The sequence below is a fragment of the Mustela lutreola genome, chromosome 1 (genome assembly GCF_030435805.1).
Source record: "Mustela lutreola isolate mMusLut2 chromosome 1, mMusLut2.pri, whole genome shotgun sequence".
Classification (NCBI taxonomy): domain Eukaryota; kingdom Metazoa; phylum Chordata; class Mammalia; order Carnivora; family Mustelidae; genus Mustela; species Mustela lutreola.
In genome coordinates, this window is record NC_081290.1 from 71,170,745 (window position 1) to 71,191,920 (window position 21,176).

Consider the following 21,176-nt stretch of genomic DNA (forward strand, 5'->3'; position numbering starts at 1 on the left):
CTTTCCAGTGAACTCAAATCTTTGACAGAACATTATAAATGAAAGCAAATAATGAGTGAATAATGATGATGATGACGACAACAATCATAATAGTTATAAATGTGAAAAGTGGTGTTAGAACAATTCTGGGCCAAATCTACCATTTTCTACCGGTGCTGTTACCCACCCTCGTCTCCATCCTCATCGACCCTTGACCCTTGCCATAATCATGGAATACAGTGATAGATATAGGCAGGGGACCAGCTATTATAATCCATCTTTTTTGGGACTGGCGATTAAAGGTGGTCATTGACACTTCATATCTTTTATTCTTCTGATGTTTATTTTCTGGAAGCCCAAAGAAATCATAGCATCTAGGAGCTATATAAAACTCCTTAAAACGCCCCTTCCCTAGAGAAAAAAGTGATTGTATATTCTTACTCTGAAAAGAAGGAAAGGAAGAGAAAACTAACATTTACAGACAGTGTACTAGAAGATACATACAAGGAAAATTTGTTGTAATACTCAGAAATCATGAAGAATCTCAATGTCTTCCATTTTAGAAAGACAGATAAAATATAGCATACTTTTAGATGGACTCTTTAACAGCATTTTAAAAGAATTAAATACAGAATATGATTAAATCTGAAAAACAAGTTTGAGGAAAAAAAAAATAAGTTGAAGGGGCGCCTGGGTAGCTCAGTCATTAAGCATCTGCCTTAAGGGTCCTGGGATCGAGTCCCACATCAGGCTCCCTTCTCTGCTTCCTGCCTGCTTCTTCCTCTCCCACTCCCCCTATTTGTGTTCTTTCTCTCTCTGTGTCTCTCTCTGTCAAATAAATAAATAAAATCTTTTAAAAAATATAAGTTGAAAAATAACATGTACAGCAATCTTTCATTTGTGTAAAAAACTTATTGCTTACACAACATAGCACTTGACTTGTTCATAGATGTATTTCTTACCTGCGTAGATATATGTGCACATGCGTGTGCACCCCCCCACATTTGTGTAAAATGTACTTAGAAGACTCATGTCAGGTTTATTAGTGGTTGCTTTGTTGAGAGTTTAAAACTGGAACTGAGGTACAAAGGGAGCGAATGTGACTTTGTTGTTTTTGCTTGTACTGAAAAGACAGACTGAAATAGAACATGATTTATGAACTGAATATTTTTTCAGAGCCTGTTATAACTCAGACCCTTCTTCCTGTGCTGGGGAATCTTGCAGCAATGTGGTGTTTGACCTCATGGGGATCACATTGTGTTGAACAAGACAGAAGAACATAATGTATGGAATATAAAATTAAGATAGGATTATCAAAAATAAAATTAAAATAATGCGAGGTAAGGCATTCGAGAATGGTTAGGGTCTATTAGGTCAGACAGACAAGGACAGCTTCTCTGAGGAGAGGACATTGGACAGACACCTAAAAATCAGTAAGTGTCAGTGCTTGGTGATGGAGGCAAAGCAGTTTGGTTACTATCTTACTCCCTGCACTTTTGTGACTTTATTTTTAGTATCTGTCCCCATCTCCCTGACCCCCACCAAGAAAATCTGCTTCAAGATACCATGAGATTTTTAAAGAGGTACCAAACCCATATAAAGCATTTAGGGATTTCGATCTTTTTTGGCGGGGGTCGGGGGGTACAGAATAGTGGTTTATTTAAAGCCCTGGGAACAGGATCCCTGGGCAGAAAGAGCTGCCCCGGAGTTGTCAGGGGAGTTGTGAGGGGTGGCTGATTATATACTGTGGGGTTGGGAGAGATCAGGAAAAAGGGAGTCTCCCAAGGAACTTTCATATGCTAAAGAAGACTCAGGGATAGTCAAGTTAAGGTTGTTTACCCCTCTAGTCAGGCAGGATTTCAATCTTTTAACCAATGATTAGTGGTAGGGATAGTGAATCTAGAAAAATCTCCCATAAAGTAATGATTTAATTTAATATCTGGGGAAAAAATGAAATGCAAATGATTTTTTTAAATATTCACCTTAAAGTTCAACATTCTCCAACTTAAAAAAAGAAAGCCATCCTCCCTTTGGGTAAACATACAAATCTTATCCCTCCCCATGAAAAGTTTTGGTACCTGCCTCCTCCCCCAACTACCTCCCTCCCATATGGGGAATTCACTCTGGAGAATCACTGTTATTTCTCTTGAATCCCCATTTGTCAAGATTTTGTTGAATGTGTTTGTGAAAGGGAAATAGTTGGAAAGGGCTGTTTAAGTTAGAACACCTAATCTCAACACTGACCTAATACTAAGCATTGTACCATTCAACCAGCTTGTGACAATGGATTCCTTGTCTGCCTCCTCACTTAGAAGTGGGGGAGGGGCGGCTGGGTGGCTTAGTGGGTTAAAGCCTCAGCGTTTGGCTCTGGTCAGGATCCCAGGGTCCAGAGAGCCCCACATCGGGCTCTCTGCTCAGCGGGGAGCCTGCTTCCTTTTCTGTCCCTCTCTCTGCCTGCCTCTCTGCCTACTTGTGATCTCTGCCTATCAAATAAATAAATAAAATCTTTAAAAAAAAAAAAAAAGTGGGAGATGGGTTTATGCCCCTGCAAACAACGTGAAGAGCAGCTCCAACTTTATCAGTACCACCATCAACACCTACATTTTATTAAGGGCTTCTCTGAACCAGAAACTAGGCTAAAAGTTCTCTGTCCGTTACCTCATCTGATGGCGTGAGTGGGTGATCAGGAAACTCTCAGGCCCTTCTGGCTTTATCTGCTTGGTTATGAAAGAAAGAAGGCCCACGAGAGTGGAAGAGCAGTGATTTCTCTCCCCAAGGGGCAGAATGGAGGACAAATGCCTGATTCAGCTTAATATCCCCCACCTCGGGGCGCCTGGGTGGCTCAGTGGGTTAAAGCCTCTACCTTCCGCTCAGGTCATGATCTCAGGGTCCTGGGATGGAGTCCCACATCAGGCTCTCTGCTCAGCGGGGAGCCTGCTTCCCCCCTGCCGCTGCCTGACCCTCTGCCTGCTTGTGATCTCACTCTCTGTCAAATAAATAAATAAAATCTAAAAAAAGAAAAAAGAAAAAAAAAATACCCCACCTCATCTTCCTCTTTTCCCATCATACCCCCTTCCCTGGTTGACCAGTTTAATGTTCCCCCATCCAATTCCAGTTGTGGGTGGAGACTCCACACACACAGCAGGAGCAAGCACTTCTGAGACACCAGCAGCATGTCTGAGCGTTCTACTCCATTGTGACCCCATCTATGTAGAGATGGTGTGGATTCCCCAGGTTAAGGCTTCAGTCCCACCCACGGCCCCGCCCACCTTTTCAGATGCCAGTCTCAGGCCCCGGCTGTTTCTTCCTGCTTCTGGCTGACCAGTTACAGATTTTTGGTTCCACCAACCTCCTCCTTAGGTTCAATTAATTTCCTAGAGCAGGGGCACCTGGGTGGCATAGTTGGTGAAGCATCGGCCTCTTGGTTTTGGCTCAGGTCCGGATTTCAGGGATGTGAGATGGAAGCCCATGTTCTGGGTCTACACTCGGCACAAAGTCGGCTTGAGATTCTCCCTCCCTCTGCCCCTCCTGCTTGTGTGCCCACATTCCCCCACCCCAAATAAATAGATCTTTCTTAAAAATTTGCTATAATAGCTCATAGAACTCAGGCAAACACTTATATTTCCCAGTTTATTAAAGGATATGATAACGTTTAGTAAAGGATATGAGGAAGAGATACCTATGGTGAGGTCCCAAACAAAGGAGCTTCTATCCTCACGGAGCTTGGTGCCTGGCTCTGAAGCATTCTGGTTCCCCACATGTGGAAACTTTTAGAAAAAAAGGGACCAGAAAGGTGTCCTCTTGGGTCTCTCTGAAGACTTCATTACGTAGTTCATGACCAAGTCACTGGCTGATTCAACCCTCCAGCCCCTCTCCTCTCCCTGGAGGTCAGGGCAGGACGAAACGTTCTGGCTCTCTAACCACATGGTTGGACTTCCTGCCCTTGGGTGAGTCTCAGAAGCCACCTTCATTCATAACAAGACACCCATTTCACCTTTATGGCTCTGATGTGTTTTCAGAAACTGTGGATGAAGTTCAAATACATCTGAGAAATAGATTTTGGTCGTCTGAATAATCAAATATATATTTCTAATCATTATATCACATTATATCATTTGTATCTCCTCTATCTTTACCTTAAACTCATGGCAAGGAATTCCCATTGCATGGCCAAATACTGATTAAAATTCTGTTTTCTACCCTAAACACAAGGAGCTAGAAATTGTGTTCTGTGAGCCAGAGGAATGGGTTAGGTTATCATCTTATCATGTATGACTGGACCACTGTTCTTGCTAAAGCTATGTGCTTTAGATAGAATCCATTAGATTTTCCAGGAAGGCATAGCCATCCCAATTACTGCAAATTTCAGTAGTTTATTGTTGGGATATCAACTCGTGCTCTAGGTCAGAACATTGGGCCTCTTTAGCTGAGATGAATCTAACAGTTTTGGAGGGCTTGTTTGTGCCACTGCTTAGAGTCCTCCCCTCCTGCCCCAAAACACCAGGTCCTAATCTATCCTCACAGCAGCCAAAGGTGAATTATGCTGTATTTGGTGGAGGAGATAGAGGCAACCAAGGGTTCCTCTAAACAAATGACTTGCAGTCTTGAAGTTTTATAAGCAGGCTTCTCCATGTGCTCCAGGGGACAAATGGTCAGAATGGCCAGAAATGATAATCATAGTAAAAACTTTAAATTGAGGGGTGCCTGGGTGGCTCAATCAGTTAAGTGTCTGTCTTCGGCTCAGATCATGATCCCAGGGTCCCGGGATCAAGTCTGGCATCGGGCTCCCTACTCAGCGAGGAGCCTGCTTCTCCCTCTTCTGCTGCTGCTCCCTCTGCTTGTGCTCTCTCGCTGTCTGTCAAATAAATAAATAAATAAAATCTTTAAAAAAAAAAAAAACAACTTGAAATTGATTGTGGTAGGAGAACAGATTGATGTGAAATGATGCCTGCATACAGAGACCCAAATGTGCTCCTGGCAGTGTCTCGTCTCTAGCACTCAACTATGTATTACCTTGCAGTTTGCTTCTACTCTTCTTGAGGACTTATATTTCAGCAGAGTCCCTATTTAAAATGCTTCTTTCTTTCAGAAAAGAAACTGTGTTCCTACCTCTGCCCTCCCTCAGTCCAGAGCAAAGGGAAAGATTCCCAAGTTGGCCATGTTCTGCAGCTTGACCTTTAAGCCAGACTCTGTGTTTCCCTCAGAGCCCTGTTCTCTAGTTTCCTCTGACTCTTGGGTTAGGCTATCTTGTGTCAGGGTGACACTGCTACAAGCAGGAGGGATAGGGCTGTCACAGGGCAAATGAGCTCTTGAAGAAATGTTGATGCATCAGCCTGCATCCAAGAACACTGAGGAAATAGGACATTACAAGAGGATAGTGACAGGGAAAGAGAGCGTACCCCTTGTCTTACCAGCACATTAATGAACAAAGAAGGATGCCAAGAGTCTTCATGGGAAAGGAATAGAGCAGGTTCTGAGTAAATTTATTAAGTACAATAATATCAAGACATCATCTGACATAGCACCTGTTGGATACACGGTGGTGCAAAGTGCTGTGTGTGCGCATGTGTATTTCTATCTCTACATAAATGTAACAGATCTCATTACGCTCTGCCAAAAAAGTATTATTATCACTATTTTGTTGAGAGAGAAACTGAAACTGTTTATTTTTCAGCGATTTAACCAAGTACTTCTTATGCACAACGTAATATAACCCATGTGTGTTAATAAAAGATTTATGACATGTTAGCCTAGCCTTCAAATTCCCCAGCATTTTCATATAGCCTATCCTTCCAACCTCGTCACTATAATCAAGGAGACCAGTCGGGAAAATGAAATCACTCTTGGTAGTTAAAAAGAAGGGAATTTAATATAAGAAGCTGATCACAAAATTCTTGGGTAAAAATGAATGTCAAGCTTTACCTCGCACTGTACATAAAATTAACTTAAAATGGATCCTGGATCTCAACATGTGATTCACCGCATGAAAAGCACAAAGGATAAAAATAACAGGATCATCTTGATGCAGAAAAAAACCTGACAGAATTCTACACGCTTTCGTGATTTAAAAAACACTCAACAAATTAGAAATAGAAGGAAATTACCTCAGTGTATTAAAAGTCACATATGAAAAGCCCATAGCGAACGTCATACTCAGCAGTGAAAACCTAAAAGCTTTCTAAGATCAGGAACAAGGCAAGGATGCCTACCCTCATCACTTCTATTTGACTAGTACTGGAAAGCCTAGCCAGAGCAGTAAAGCAAGAAAAAAATAGAAAGCGTCCACATTGGAAGGGAAAAAAAAATAGCTAGGTGTGAAGATGACATGATCTAATATCTAGAAAATCCCAAAGATTCAATAATTAAAAAAAAAAATTTCCTGTTAGCACTAATCAATGAATTCAGCAAAGTTGCAGGATACAAAATCAGCACACAAAAACAATTGCTTTTCTATAACACAGTGAATAAACTGAAAAGGAAATTAATACAATAACTTACAATAACACCAAAAAGAATAAAATATTTAGGAATAAACGTAACTAAGGAGATGAAAGACTTATGTACTAAAAACAATAGAACATTGCCAAAAGAGGGATGCCTGGTGGCTCAGTCAGTTAAGCATCTGACTCTTGATTCTAGCTCAGGTCATGATCTCAGGGTTGTAAGATGGAGCCCGGTGTCAGGTTCTACACAGGGCATGGAACCTGCTTAAAATTGTCTTTCTCCCTCTTCCCACCCCCGTTATCCCCTTTCTAAAACAATCAAAAAACATTTACAAAAGAGATTTAAAAGACACACAATAAATGAGAAAATACCCTATAGTCATTGGTTAGAAGACTTAATATGATAAAATGTTCATACTACCCAAAGTAATCTGCAGGTCCAATGCAATTCCTATCAAAATCTCAGTGGAATTTTTTTTTTTAAAGACTTACTTATTTGTAAAAAGAGGGAGAGAAGGGGTGCCTGGGTGGCTCAGTCTGATAAGCGTCTGCCTTCGGCTCCAGTCACAATCTCAGGGTCCGGGGATCTAGTCCTGCATCAGGCTCCCTGCTCAGCGGCTTGTCTGTTTTTCCTCTTCCTCTGCCCCTCTCCCTCCTTGTGCTCTCTCTCTCACTGTCTCAAATAAGTAAAATCTTTAAAAGGAAAAAAAAAAAAAGGAGAGAGTCTGAGGAGGGCTAGAGGTGAGGGTTCTGGGGATCTGTTGCACAACAATGTACATATATTTGATGGTATGTCACTATATACTTGAAAATTGTTTTGAGAGTGAATTTAATGTGTTGTGTCTTTTGACACACACGAAGTCTGGCTGTTTTCTGTGTAGTTTACATATACCTACCATACAGATCCAGCAATGCACTTTCCGGTGTTTACTGAAGAGAAATGAAAATTGATGCCCCTTCACTCCTATGTGGAATATAAGAACAGCACAGAAGATCATAGGGTAAGGGAGGGGAAACTGAATGGAAAGTAATCAGAGAGAGAGACAAACCATGAGAGACTCCTAACTAAAGGAAACAAATGGTCGCTGGAGGGGAGGTGGGTAGGGGGTGGGGTAACTGAGTGATGGGTATTAAGGACAGCATGTGATGCGATGAGCACTGGGTGTTGCACGCAACTGATAAATTATTGACCGCTACATCTGAAACTAATGATGTACTGTATGTTGGCTAATTGGGTTTAAATAAAAAAAATTTTTTAAATGTATGCCCTCAGAAAGACTTGCAAGCAAATGTTCATAGCAGCCTGATTCACAACAGCCAAACACTGGAAATAATCCGATGTTCCTCAGCTTGTGAGTAGATAAGCCAACTGGGATACATCCACCCAAGGGAATATCATCCAGCAATACAAAGAAATGAACTATTGATATATGCAGCATCGGGGACAAATCTCAAAATGAGTGTACTGAGTGAAAGGAACCCGACACCAGAGAGTACACGCTATAAAATGGCATTCTAGAAAATGCACCTGAAACCAGAGCCCTGCTTTTTTGCTGGGGGTGATTTTGCCTCTCCAGCGACATTTAGCAATATCTGGCGCCGTTTTGGGTTGTCACAGCTGGGGAGAGGGAGGGTGGGTAGAAATTGAGGTGCTGCTAAACATGCTACAATTCCCTGGACGTTCCCCCGCCCCACAGCAGGGAATGATCCACCCATAAATGTCCATTATACCAGGGTTGAAAAAATCTGATAGTTATTTAGAAAAAACAAACAAATAGCTTAGATGTCACCTCGGGGCAGTAACAGAAGCATTGATTGACAGTAAGGGGCCCTGGGAAAATAATAGAAGTGCTCACTATTTCAAAACACCCTCAGGATTATAATGGTAGTTGCACAGATATATACATCCATCAGAGCTCATCAAATTATACATTATTTTTTTTTTTAATTTCAAATAGGCTCCATGTATAACATGGGGCTCAAACTCATGACCCTGAGATCCAGAGTCACACGCTCTACAAACCGAACCAGCCAGGTGCTCCAAATTACACACTTTAAACAGATGCAATTTATTGCAGGTAAATTATGCTTCAATAATGTTGATTTAAAAAAAAAAAAAGTGTATCCATTGGTGTCACTAAGAGCTCCTGAGCTTGCACCCTCTCTATTCTGATGTTGCCAGAGCTGTCTTGCTTCTCCTGGGGAAGCCACCAGCATTGAGGCTACCTAGGAACTCACGTTCCTCCCCACTCTGATTCTGTTGAAACCACTGCCAACACTTCCAGAACCCACAACCCAAACCAGAAGTATGGTAGCTTCCCTCCTTGGCAGGACCTCACATAAGCCCATTGGCAAAGGAGTCTGGGAAATGCAGCGCCCGGTCTTCTAGCTCCCCGTGAACCTGGAGAGGGCAGGCAGGGTGCAGAGTAGCTATGAGCTACTTCCAGCACAGAGCTCACCATCATCCAATATCCTAAGCTGCAGTCCAATCCACATGCCTTGACGTATACTCTGATGACACCTGGTCACACTGGGTCCCCTGAAAAGAATGTCGTTTTCCCTCCTCCCCATACTTCCAGTGCCAGTTAGATCTCACCACTGGTTTACCTGTGACCTACTTCATGAACCCCTTTGGTTACCCAGTTGGAGGCAAAATTCTCCCCACTCCTCTGTTTCTTTAGCATTTTATTCATATTACCTTTAGCAAGTATCACCTCGAATTAAACTTGTGTTGAGCAAGTCTTACTAGATCAAATTCAACATAAAAGTAGAGTCTGTTTTAGTTCATCTTTATTTCCTCACAGCTCATCTCCAGTGTTGGGTGCCTATCTAATAAGCTGTTCAGTAAATACACGTTGAATAAAAGAGTGGTTAAATAAATTGATGAATGAATAAATGAAGTCTGTAGATAATTTTATACAATTATAAAAATGGGTACATCTGTATATTTGCCTACCTCTCTAAATCTATCTAATCTTGCACTTTTCTTTACTTTTTTAAAATTCCAATTATATTCACATTTATCAAGATCCTTCCATGTATCAGATACTGTGCTTAATGCTTAAGGTTTTCTGTAGGTTGTACTAATGGGAGATTGTAAAATAGCTATTAATAATGTTAATAAATGTTCACTAGGCTTTATGTCCCTTCCTGCACAAACTAATATGAAACTATCACAAAAGGCACATTGTCCCTTCTTTTGGCACTTAATGAGGAATTACTCGATGAATGAACTGTTCATGAAATCTATAAGGAGTCTGAGCAACTGGACGAAATCATTCCCTTCCTGCGTGAAGTGTCCCAAGGACGGAAAACCAATGACAAAGAGATGAAAGCAAAGTGAAATCATAATGATGTGATATTAGTATGTAAGTTTCCCAGGAGTTCTCCTTCACCAAGTTTGCATAAAAATAATGCTTAAAGCATTCTTCCCACCTGAACGGGAAGAACAAATTTTCCCCATTTGACCTCCACACACATCTATTTATCATTATGGAGCAAGAACCTAAAGAGGCCAAGGCACTGGTTTTATCAGAACAATTTCAAAGTGACCTAGCCAGATGGATAAATTTATAATGAATACTTTTTTTTTTCTTAAAGATTTTATTTATTTGCCAGAGAGAGAGAGAGCCCAAGCGGGGTAGCAGCAAGCAGAGAGAGAAGCAGGCTCCCCACTGAGCAGGGAACCCATAATGGGGCTCGCTCCCAGGACTCTAGGATCATGACCTGAACCGAAGGCAGACGCATAACCAACTGAGCCACCCAGGTGTCCCCAGATGGATAAATTTATATTGTAGCCCTGGAATACTTAGTTCCCAGAGGTGGCCAAGTGTTGTCTGTAAGAACAGCTTAACAGCCACATAAAGATCTGACAGCTCGGTGTTCCAGAAAGGCATAGTTGCCAATATCGCAGGCTGGGGTAGAGATTCCATTTCTGCCCCTGTCTGTGCACTTGAATTTGGACAGGTTGGCTTTACCTGTAAAATGTGTAGCAGTCATCGGGGTCATCGTACAGCTACTTCAGAATGTCATTGTGAGAAGCTCCTGGGCAGCTTAATTTGTTAAGCCACTGCCTTCGGCTCAGGTCATAATCGCAGAGACCCGGGATCCCGTCCCACACAGAGTCCCGCATCGGGCCTGAGGCTCCGCAGGAGTCTGCTTCTCCCTCCGACCTTCTCCCCTCTCATGCTCGCTCTCTCACTCTCTCAAATAAGTAAATAAAAAAAAATTTTTTAATGTCATTTTCAGACGTGTAGGAAGGAGTCAACACATTCTAGCTATTATTGATATTATTGCACAGCCTCTGAGGAAAGTGGCCTTCGGGCCTGTCATTCTCACAGCAGAAGCCCCTCCCGAGAGGGAAGATTTAAACCTAATCAGAAGTTGATCTACTCAAATTCTTGTTAGGCAAAAGAGATAAGGCAAGGGATCCTTGCGAAAGGGACACATTTCCTTATTGAAAACACTCTGCATTTGAAGTTGAACTAACTTGCCCACCAAGATTATGACAGGGAGTATGTAGGTAGTGCCTCAGCTCTAAAATATCACATTTCTGAGAAGAGATGATAAGATAATGTTCTAAGCCCGCCGATCTGGTTGAGCCCCCCTCCCGTGGTGCTCTTGCATCATACAGGGGTGATTGGAAATGATATCTTATTTTCAAGAAGATAAGCGTTGGTCGCAGTGGACGGAAGGCTGCCATTTTTCTCTGAGACCTTATTTTTCAAGTACATGGGGAAAAATCACCTTTTATGCGATGTAGAGCAGCTCCCAGCATGTAACCCCAGACCTCCTGGAGAATCGGGACACCTGAGGGATTGTATTCATCACCACCTTATTTTCTTTCAACACAGAGAACACTTACTCTGAGGGCAGTGTTTGTTCATTCTTAACAGAGGAGAACTTATTCCAGCCCGCTACTGCTCTACGCCTTCTTTCATAAGACAGGCAGTAAATATCAAACTTCATTCTGGGAAGGATAATTTTCTGCTTGAGCTTCAAATAACCATCATAAAGAAACAAGTAGGAAAGCAGTGACTTCATATGAAAAGTGTCATGTCAAATAAATAGAACATATAGTCAGTGAAATGTAAACCAAAATATGCACTGAAAAGAAAGGCAAGCCACTCTTTTTGCATACGGCAGTGTGTTCTCCAACTCACCCAGGATACAAGATCCCTTCAGTGAATGGATCTTAGCCTTTGTGTGGTTCTTTAAGAGTCTAGTGAAAGCAGTCCTCATACCAGAAAAATGTATGTATGTGTGTGACCATATAAACATGTATGGAATTTTAGGTACCTGGGTGCCCCCGCAAGTCCACTAACCCTCAGGTTAAGAATCTCACCAAGAAATAAAGATATAGTCAAATTCATGGACTCTGGAGTCAGATCTAGGCTCAAATTCTACTTCTAAGTCTTACTTGCAGTTTAAGCTCAGGAGGTTTTTAACCTTTCTGAGCTCTAGTTTTATAGCCTGAAAATAGAAATAATACTATGTCATAAGTTGATTTTGAATATTAAATTAGATAATCTGTTTAAATACTTAGTGTAATCCTAGGCATGTACTAAATACTCAATAAGCATTAAGATTGTTATTAGCTAATAAAATACCAAACTTGAGCCCTACAGTGGCCAGAGAGAACTTTAGTTCAAGTTCAATGCTACAGACATCTACTAAGTGTGTCCTATTTTAGGAGGAGCATGGTGGGATTCTGAAATGAGAATGCTGACAGGGACATGGGGCTGAACCAGGGAAGTGCCAGGGACAAACGAGGTATGCCGAACACCAGGTGGCGCAGAGCTCAGAGTCTTCTTCTATTCTCAGGAGGGAACTTGGTCATGCAGGCACATTTTATTATACACCCTTATACCAAACCCACAGCAGAACTACAACTGCAATGCCCATTTCACAAAGGAAAACTGTGAGTATTTAGGTAATTTTTTATATATTAAGAGATAAGCCAAAGATATTTATATATTAAGAAAGATAAGCCAAAGATATTTATAATTTATGGATTAAATGGAATAAGTCCCAACACTAAGAATATTTTGGTTAATCACAGGCTACTGCTGGATTGTACTTACAATTACATCTGGAAAAGTATGAAAGTTAGGGGTCAAGAAAATAGGTTACAAAACTCCATGTAAAATGGAGTCTTTTCTGCCCATCTTCTCATCAGATGCTCGTTAATGCTGTGATAAAGACACTCAAGACTGTGAAATAAGATGACAGTTAGCCTTATAACCCACCCAACCAAATCAGTAATACTCACAGTACCTCATTTCCTTAGGTATGGATTGTTAATGGTGAGTCAGTGTCTATGGAGGAGGTAAAACAGAATATATTTAAAAGAAAAGAAGGAAATGAATCAATGACACGGTATTCTCTGGCCACTTTCAGGCTCTTTCGGAGCTTACCCTCCTCTGGTGTTCTTCTGCCCTACCCCTAAATATGAGGTTTTCAGCTGATCTCTCTACATGGCCAAGTACCATGAACCAGGACAGCAGACTGTTAGACGGCTGTGGGGACCCAGACCGTCTTTGACTTGAACTAAGCGGGCAGCCCTTCCTCTGTTCCCCTCAATGATTTCATTCCAGGAATTGGGCATATATTGCCAGGTATTTATTTTTCCAAGGTAAATTTCAAATCTAAATTTGTATGTAAAGTAGCCTGACATTTAAATATTGGTAACTAATTCATACTTTAAAAGAAAACATGGCACAGGCAGAACAAATCATGTTGGCGGCATGAGTTTGAGTTTTTGGCAGTAGGTTTTAGTATTCCGGGGAGATCTGTCCCTGGTGTTTTTCTCTATAATCTTTCGCTGGAAACACCTCATCTACTCTCCTGGTTTCAAATTGCTGAAGCCTCTCACTTCACGTACTGCCCTCCCGACTTCTGTATCTAGCTGCCGACCCCATCTCCCTTTGCGAGTCTCACGGGCCTCTCAAACGTGGCACACGCAAAACTGAACTCATCGTCAGTTCCTCCTGCTGAATAAGTGGTACCTCTATTACTCAAGAAATGTGGGGGTAAGGGGTGCCTGGGTGGCTCAGTGGGTTAAGCCTCTGCCTTCGACTGGGGCCGTGATCCCAGGGTCCTGGGATCGAGCCCTGCATCGGGCTCTCTGCTCAGCCAGGAGCCTGCTTCCCCCTCCCTCTCTCTGCCTACTTGTGATCTCTGTCTGTCAAATAAATAAATAAAATCTTATAAAAGAATAAAAGACACGTGGGGGTTATCCTTCATTTTCTCCTCTCTTGCCGCCCTTGCCCAGCCCATCACCCTTCTGTGTATTCTCTTCCTAAAAGATTTCTTCAGTGGGTCCCCTTATCTCCACCCGTGCTGCTGTATCAAGCCGTCATCACGTTTTGTCTGTTTTGCTACAATAGTTTCCTCCAGATTCCCTCCACCCTTTGTCCTACCAATCTGTTCTTCACTTAACAGCAAGGGTGATCTTTTAGAATATTAAGTGGATCCTATCGCTCTCTGCTTCAGTTCTTTCCATGTCTTTACAGTGCATGAAATCCAAGAGAAGAAAGTAGGTCAAGTAGGTGTAATACTACTGCATCCAGTGGACTGAGAGTATTTTTTTTTTTCCATCAGTGAAACAGGCATCAAGATACCTACATCAAAGGGTTATTGTGAGGATGCAGTAAAGACCAATGTTATTTCTGCATTCCTTTTATATCAGCTTTTTCAGGGAAGGAGGTAATATTCCATGAACATTTATATTGCTAATAGCTACTTTACACTCCCCAATTAGTACCACCTACAGAGAACCTTCTAAATGTTTTAGTGACAGTGGGTTTCCTTTGTATTATTGTGGCCTCAAAGTAAAACATCTGCCTTAATTAAAAGATAAAGCCCTGCTTTAAAAAATTATGGCACAAACTAAGTTCAATTAAAAACATAGGATGGAGTAAAAAAATAATTTCGAATGTCTTCAGATCATTTTTTTGTTTTAAGTTTTGACATGGAAAATGATTAGCTGATATGCTTGATACGATGCTACATTGTAAAAATTGAGCCGCTTTTTGGCAAGTATCTGATTTCATTGATTCGGATTCCTCTTTGCCTGGAGCTGTGCAGGACGGTCAGTTTCCAAAACAGCATCATGAATTCAGCAGCCATAGTTCCATCCATGGCTTTTCTTTCGATTCCCAAGTTCCAATTTAGAAAACCCCACAGTGGGAATGAATCCTTGAAATCTGCAGACTGGTGGCTTAAAAAACCAGAAGTGAAGGTGAGAAGCTGCCACTGCAGGTTACATGGACCTATCTTTATAGAACTCTGACTAACCCAGCCCAGATCTGGGCTGCCTTTGTTTTTTGGTTTTTGGTTTGTTTGTTTTTTTTTAAACTAGATATTTATGAAAGTCATAGAACCACTCCACGATGAGCTTCTTGGCTGACTTACAGTGTAATTGCGAGCTGAAAATTTTGGCTGCTCATGAGCTGAGTTTGTTCATGGACCACTGGAGGAAAAAAAAAAAAAGAGGGAGAAAAAGAGAGATTATATCTCTATAATTTAACCCTCATTTTTTATCCCCAAGAATAAGAATAATTTAATTCACTACACCTCAAATGGTGAATTCTCCCGTTTAGTATATGCTTGTATTAAATATACAACAGACCTTTTTTGATTAAGAAAAGAAGGTTTTCAATTAAAAAAACAATAATTTGGAGGGTTGTGCTGAAAGAGAGGCTTATAACTTTGTTCCTTGGTGGGAATTCTTGTAAATATTCATTGAGAAAGCAACAGATAGGAAAGACTGTGCTAGGGTGACATCAACCTGTACAGGTACAAACTGTAACCACTGGAAGGGACTCTGAGATATCCAGTCCAAATTCATTTTATAGACAACTAAACTTTAGCCCCAGAGGGCAGAGTGACTTAGACAAAGTAACATGTGTAGTTACTATACCTGAGGCTAGAATAGTCTCATGAAGTAAAACAGGTTCCCAGTTCTCGTGCATAGAATTCTATTTCTCCTTGCAAAAGTGATGCTTTAGGAGAGTGCTGAGCGAAACAAGTAGATTGAATGTATGAAACTACTTCCAACCTCTCCTAAAACCCCACATAAACTATAGCAAAGGGATTTTGTAGGGTGTAGGCCAACATGGATGGGAAAAGGTAAAAAGAGACAATAACAAGATCTGGGCAACTGGGGAAAAAAAACAGATGAAGGGCCAAGGACTTAGTGGATCTGAGAAACAGAGCGAGCTCCTGTGTCCAGCTGTGCAGGTTGTGCACTGTCCCAGTCTAGTGGACACTGCTCACTCAGACTCCAAAGTGAAGGCCTTCCCTGGAGTGGTGCTGAGCAGAGCCTGCACAGCAGCAAGCCAGAGCTCTGCGGAGAAAACAAATGCAAAGCAGCCATGAAGGAAGGGAGAACTATCCCAATTTGCAAAAAGAATTCCCCAAAAGTCAGGGATTGAAAGTACTAGGTGGCTCTGGAGAAGAGGATAAATGGGAAGGAAATGCATGTGCACAATTAAAAACGGGCTATAGCTACAGGTACAGAGATGGGTTTCGTTAGCCTAGAATGTATCTTGTTGTGAAGTGTGGGGCAGGGATCCAATTCTGCCTTTTTTCTAAATGACTAGTTTCATTGAATATTTGTTGAGTGCCCCCATTTTCAAATAATAAATACTTCTATCTGTCGAGAGCTGCTTCCAAAGTTTTATTCTAGCCAGGGGTCTGTCTACATTACTATGAGCCGCACGCATTTATGGGCCTAGGAAACCTATTAGAGCTCGGTTGTTAGGTTGGATATATTCCTGTGAAACAGCCCATTTCTCTCAAGCTGATTCTTAAGGCCATAACTTTTTGTTAGTTCTGTTTGTCTCCTTTTAAATATCTTAAGAATTCATTGTCTTTTCGCATGAAAAAATGCTCCACATCACCCGGCATCAGGGAAATAAAAATCAAAACCACGATGAGATACCACCTCACACCAGCCAGAATGGCTAAAATTAACAAGTCAGGAAATGACGGATGCTGGCGAGGATGCAGAGAGAGGGGAACCCTCCTACACTGCTGGTGGGAATGCAAGCTGGTGCAACCACTCTGGAAAACAGCATAGAGGTTCTTCAAAAAGTTGAAAATAGAGCTACCTTATGACCCAGCAATCGCACTACTGGGTATTTAGCTAAAGAGGACAAACATGATTCGAAGGGGCACCTGCACGCCAATGTTTATAGCCAGCAATGTCCACAATAGCCGAACTATGAAAAGAGCCCAGATGTCTATCAACAGATGAATGGATAAAGAAGATGTAATACACACACACACACACACACACACACACACACACACGGGAATACTACTCAGCCATCAAAAAGAATGAAATCTTGCCATTCGCAACGTTATGGATCAAACTAGAGGATATTATGCTAAGCAAAGTAAGTCAGTCAGAGAAAGACAAACATACGATTTCACTCTCATGTCGAATTTAAGAAACAAAACAAATGAACATAGAGGATGGGAAGGGAAATAAAAAGATGAAAACAGAGAAGGGGCTAAACCATAAGAGATTTTAACTATAGGATACAAGCTGGGGGTTGCTGGAGGGGAGGAGGAGACATGGGTAACTGGGTGATGGGCATTAAGGAGGGCATGTGATGGGATGAGCGCAGGGCGTCATATGCAACTGATTAATCTAAATTGTTTCTGAAACTAATAATATACTATATGTTAAGTAAACTGAATTTATTTTTTTATTTATTTTTTTTAAAGATTTTATTTATTTATTTGACAGAGAGAAATCACAAGTAGATAGAGAGGCAGGCAGAGAGAGAGAGAGGGAAGCAGGCTCCCTGCTGAGCAGAAAGCCCGATGCGGGACTCGATCCCAGGACCCTGAGATCATGACCTGAGCTGAAGGCAGCGGCTTAACCCACTGAGCCACCCAGGCGCCCAAGTAAACTGAATTTAAATTTAAAAAAAGAACTCATGTCTTTCATAAAACTCACATATTCTCCTTAACTGTACGTCAACATGAAATAAATCATATCAGTGATTATCAGAGCAAAAGTATTACAACCACCAGCTTCTTCTGTGCTTAACATTTTGCTGGTCTTCCAGTTTCTTCAACTTGATAATGGGACATGCAAGCTCTTTGGTTTTAAAGCAACCTTTTTTTAAAGCCTCCCTTCAGAGCCCCTAGCTTGACCTTGCACTCCAGTCGTATTTAAATATGACCTATTATTATATGACGTATTATATGACATATTAAAGATGCCCATCTATCTGTACAAGGCTCCCGATCATGCTCAGACATAGCTATTTATACATACTATTGCTACTGCTTAAGGGATGCTTCCTTCTCAATCTTCTGGCTAGAATATGAGTTCTTCTTGAGGACTCATTGTAGACGTTGTCCCCGATGGGAAGCTTTCTGAGTCAGCAGTGGGTCACATAGCCCTCTTCCCTGCTCCTGTAACCCCTGCTCCTGCATCTTCCAGCATCATGCATATCCCACTGAGTTGGGACTGACTATCTCCTGAAGGGCCTGCCTACTGGACAGTAAGCTCCCTGAAGACAGGAATCATCTCGCTCTTACTGACGTCCCTCGCATCGAGCCCAATCCTTGGTACATAGTGGGGACTCACTGCGTCTGAGGGAATGAATGATATTTGTTCCCTGCAGAATGTTTGGAAGTAAAACTGAAAAAAAAAAATTTTTTTTAAGAAAATGACTATAAATCCCCAAACTTGAGACAATTCTTCTAGCACTGTTGGCTTCCTGGCTTCTGGTTAACTTTGTCAGCCTCACTGCATATAAAGCTTTGATACTTCTGTTCTCACTTAAAAAAATCCTGTGAGCATTTTCTTATGTAACTTCAAGTTCTTTGGAAGTATCACTTTAGTTGTTACAAGAAGGTGGTGCTCTAGAAGCAACACACATTCCTTAGGTATTCTACATCGTTAGACTTTGTCACTTGAGATGTTTTGCTGCTATAAATTGTGCTTGAGTGAATATTTTTGCATGGATACTTATGATACATTCTGGAAAAGAAATTACTGAGTGAGAATGTCACAGTGCTACATGGAGTATATCAAAGTACCTGCCTCAATGTAATACTATGTTTCTTTAAGAGTGAAGATTTTATTAAAAAAAAAAAAAAATCGTTCATTTTTACCTTATAGTTATTGGTCATTTATATTGTATATAAATATAGCGACCTGGGTCCACTTTTCTGGTTAGTTTGTCTTACTGATTTCAAAGCTACATGTTGAAAATGCAGCCCTTTGGGAAATGCTCGCAAGTATTTCAAGTTTGATGTATGCCTTTTTATCTTATTTTTCATGTATGTTTTTAAGACTTTGTTTACTTATTTGACAGACAGAGATCACAAGCAGGGAAAGCGGCAGGCAGAGAGAGAAAGGGGGAATCAGTCTCCCTGCTAAGCAGGGAGCCCGATGCAGGGCTCAATCCCAGGACTCTGGGATCATGACCTGAGCTGAAGGTAGAGGCCTAACCCACTGAGCCACCCAGGCACCCCTTATTTTTCATGTTTTTAATATTTTTTTAATTTTATGCACATTTATCTATCTGTTCTTCTGTGAATTGCTCAACTGCTTTTCCACATAGTTTCTTGCCCTACTTTGATAAATTAGATATTTTCCTATGTAGACATACACTTATAAAATATATCTATATTTTACAGCTATATTAGTTTCTTCTTTACATTTAACTTATTTGGAGCTTATTTGGGGCTGTCATGTGAGATGAGGCTCTAACTAGTTTCTGGGTTTTGTGTTTTGGTTTTGGGTTTTGTTTCTGTTTTTACTAAATAGCCAGTTTTTCTAATACTGTCTCTCGGCCATCAAAGAAATGTGCCTAAAGACAATCGTATAAAATAACCAGACTCCAAAGACATAGTTCAGTGTTGACCATGAACTTTGCTTTCTCCTCCCAGGCGAGCAGGAGCCAGCTGTAAGCAGTGATTCTGACATCTCGCTGATTATGGCAATGGAAGTTGGACTGTCTGATGTAGAACTTTCCACTGACCAAGACTGCGAAGAGGTTAAGTCTTGAAACGGTGACTATAGAACAAAGGGGTGGTAGGACCCAAGGGGAAGGGAGGGAGGAGGACCTCAAGAATTGGACCCGGCTACACACACCTCCAGAACCACTTGGTAACTCCACGGCGCTCCGCTCAAGAATGGTAATGAAAGCAATATCCAAAGTCATGTTAATCAGGAAGCCGTCTCTCCAACTGTACAACAGTCCATGGCCTTGGCAGCTGGGAAGTTGAAAGCTGATTTTCCCTCCCATGTCCTTGTAGACACACTTCAGGAGCTCCTAAAACAGACCGAAAGGACATGCTTAGGGCTTCTTAGTTTTATTTCCTTTTCTTCCAGGTCTTGTTTTGTTGTTTGGGGAATGTTGTTTGATTTCTTTGGCAGTTTCTTTCTAAAGACTGTGTGCAGTTTACATGATGTCCACCCCTTCGGTTGACTCCAGCTTTTGTACAGAGTTCTGTTCGAAGCAGCAGTTCCTGCTGTGACCGGTTTGTACATGGTCTCGGAGATGAACGGCCTTGACCTCTCGGCATGAAGTGTGCTTGGCTTTGGGACGTGCCTCAGCACCCCGAAACGGTCTAAGGCCAGCTTTCCTTAAGAATCTAAGTTCTTTCAAGTGGATCTTAAAGATCCTAGCTGCCAGAGACCCCAACACTAAGCTCTGAATCCACTGAGACTACCACTCATCATTTGCATTCACATCACGCTGGCTCCCACTTGCCAGGCTCTGTTAATGGCCCCCGTGACGTAAGAAGCAAGCTTCATTTTTGCCTGGATCTTACAGTGTTTGACTGAAATTCCAAACTCAGAAGTCCCCTCTGGGCTGTAGCGCTGTTCTTCATGACTGTAGGACTTGTAGCTGGGACCGCAAGCCCGTTTTTAAGACCAGTCACCGCATATTCTTCCCCAAAGCAAAATGTCTGTTACAGTGGTGTCCGCAAGGCTGAAACCGTCTTTTGTTCTTGTTCCTTCCACAAGTGGCTTCTGTAGGTGATGGAGGCTTCAGAAGAGACCCAGTCCTCTGGGAACCCTGTGTCAAACACACTGGGTTCTCCCAGGTGTGCGAGCACCTGGGTTTTCCCTTAATCCCAACACACCTGGGTTAAACCTCACCAGATCTCAAGGAAGGGTTCATGGGAATCCTTGGCAGCTTGCTTCCTGGGCTCCCCAAGTACATCTAAATCTCAAGTGAGGAGGGACGTGTGATCTGATAAACCATTTGGTCTAAAAAGTACAGCATGGGGAATTTGCTAACCAAGTCTCTCCTAACGGAGAGAGACAAAGAGGGAGAGGAAAAGAGGCATCCAATGGATACTGAACTACTTACATTTTTATTCTTTTTTTTTCCTTTCTCTTTCTTTCTTTTTTTTTTTTTTTTTTTTTGTAACTATGACAGAGATGTGCTATTTTTTCAGTGGGGAATTTTGTAATTCATTTAGACTATCCCCATGCAGAGATGAGGAAGGCAGTGAATGGTCTCCCCGGACAATCACGGATCACCTCACCCTCTGTCAGAAGGCGACGGCGGCTGCGTGGGTTCCTAAGAAGGAAGGCTTTTCTCACTGAGTCATTTACATCTTTAACAAGGCTTTTCCACCTCATTACACTAATACTCATCCAAAAACCAGAGCTGGGCTGTGTCGTAAATCGCTGCCTGCTGACACGTAGAGTGGAGGTCACGGGAGTGGATGGCAGACTACTGGTCGCTCGCCCCCACCCCCACCCCC

The 21,176-nt window shown here is 41.8% G+C and overlaps 1 protein-coding gene across 1 annotated transcript in view; it reads left to right on the forward strand.

The window, feature by feature from the left end:
* Window positions 1-20,762, forward strand: part of RNF150 (ring finger protein 150) — a 267,148-nt gene extending 246,386 nt beyond the window's left edge. The window contains exon 7 of the mRNA XM_059168254.1: window positions 19,344-20,762. Within this exon, the coding sequence (XP_059024237.1) occupies window positions 19,344-19,462 (119 nt within the window). The 3' untranslated portion in view covers window positions 19,463-20,762. The remainder of the gene's footprint in view (window positions 1-19,343) is intronic.
* Window positions 20,763-21,176: the final 414 nt, after the last annotated feature.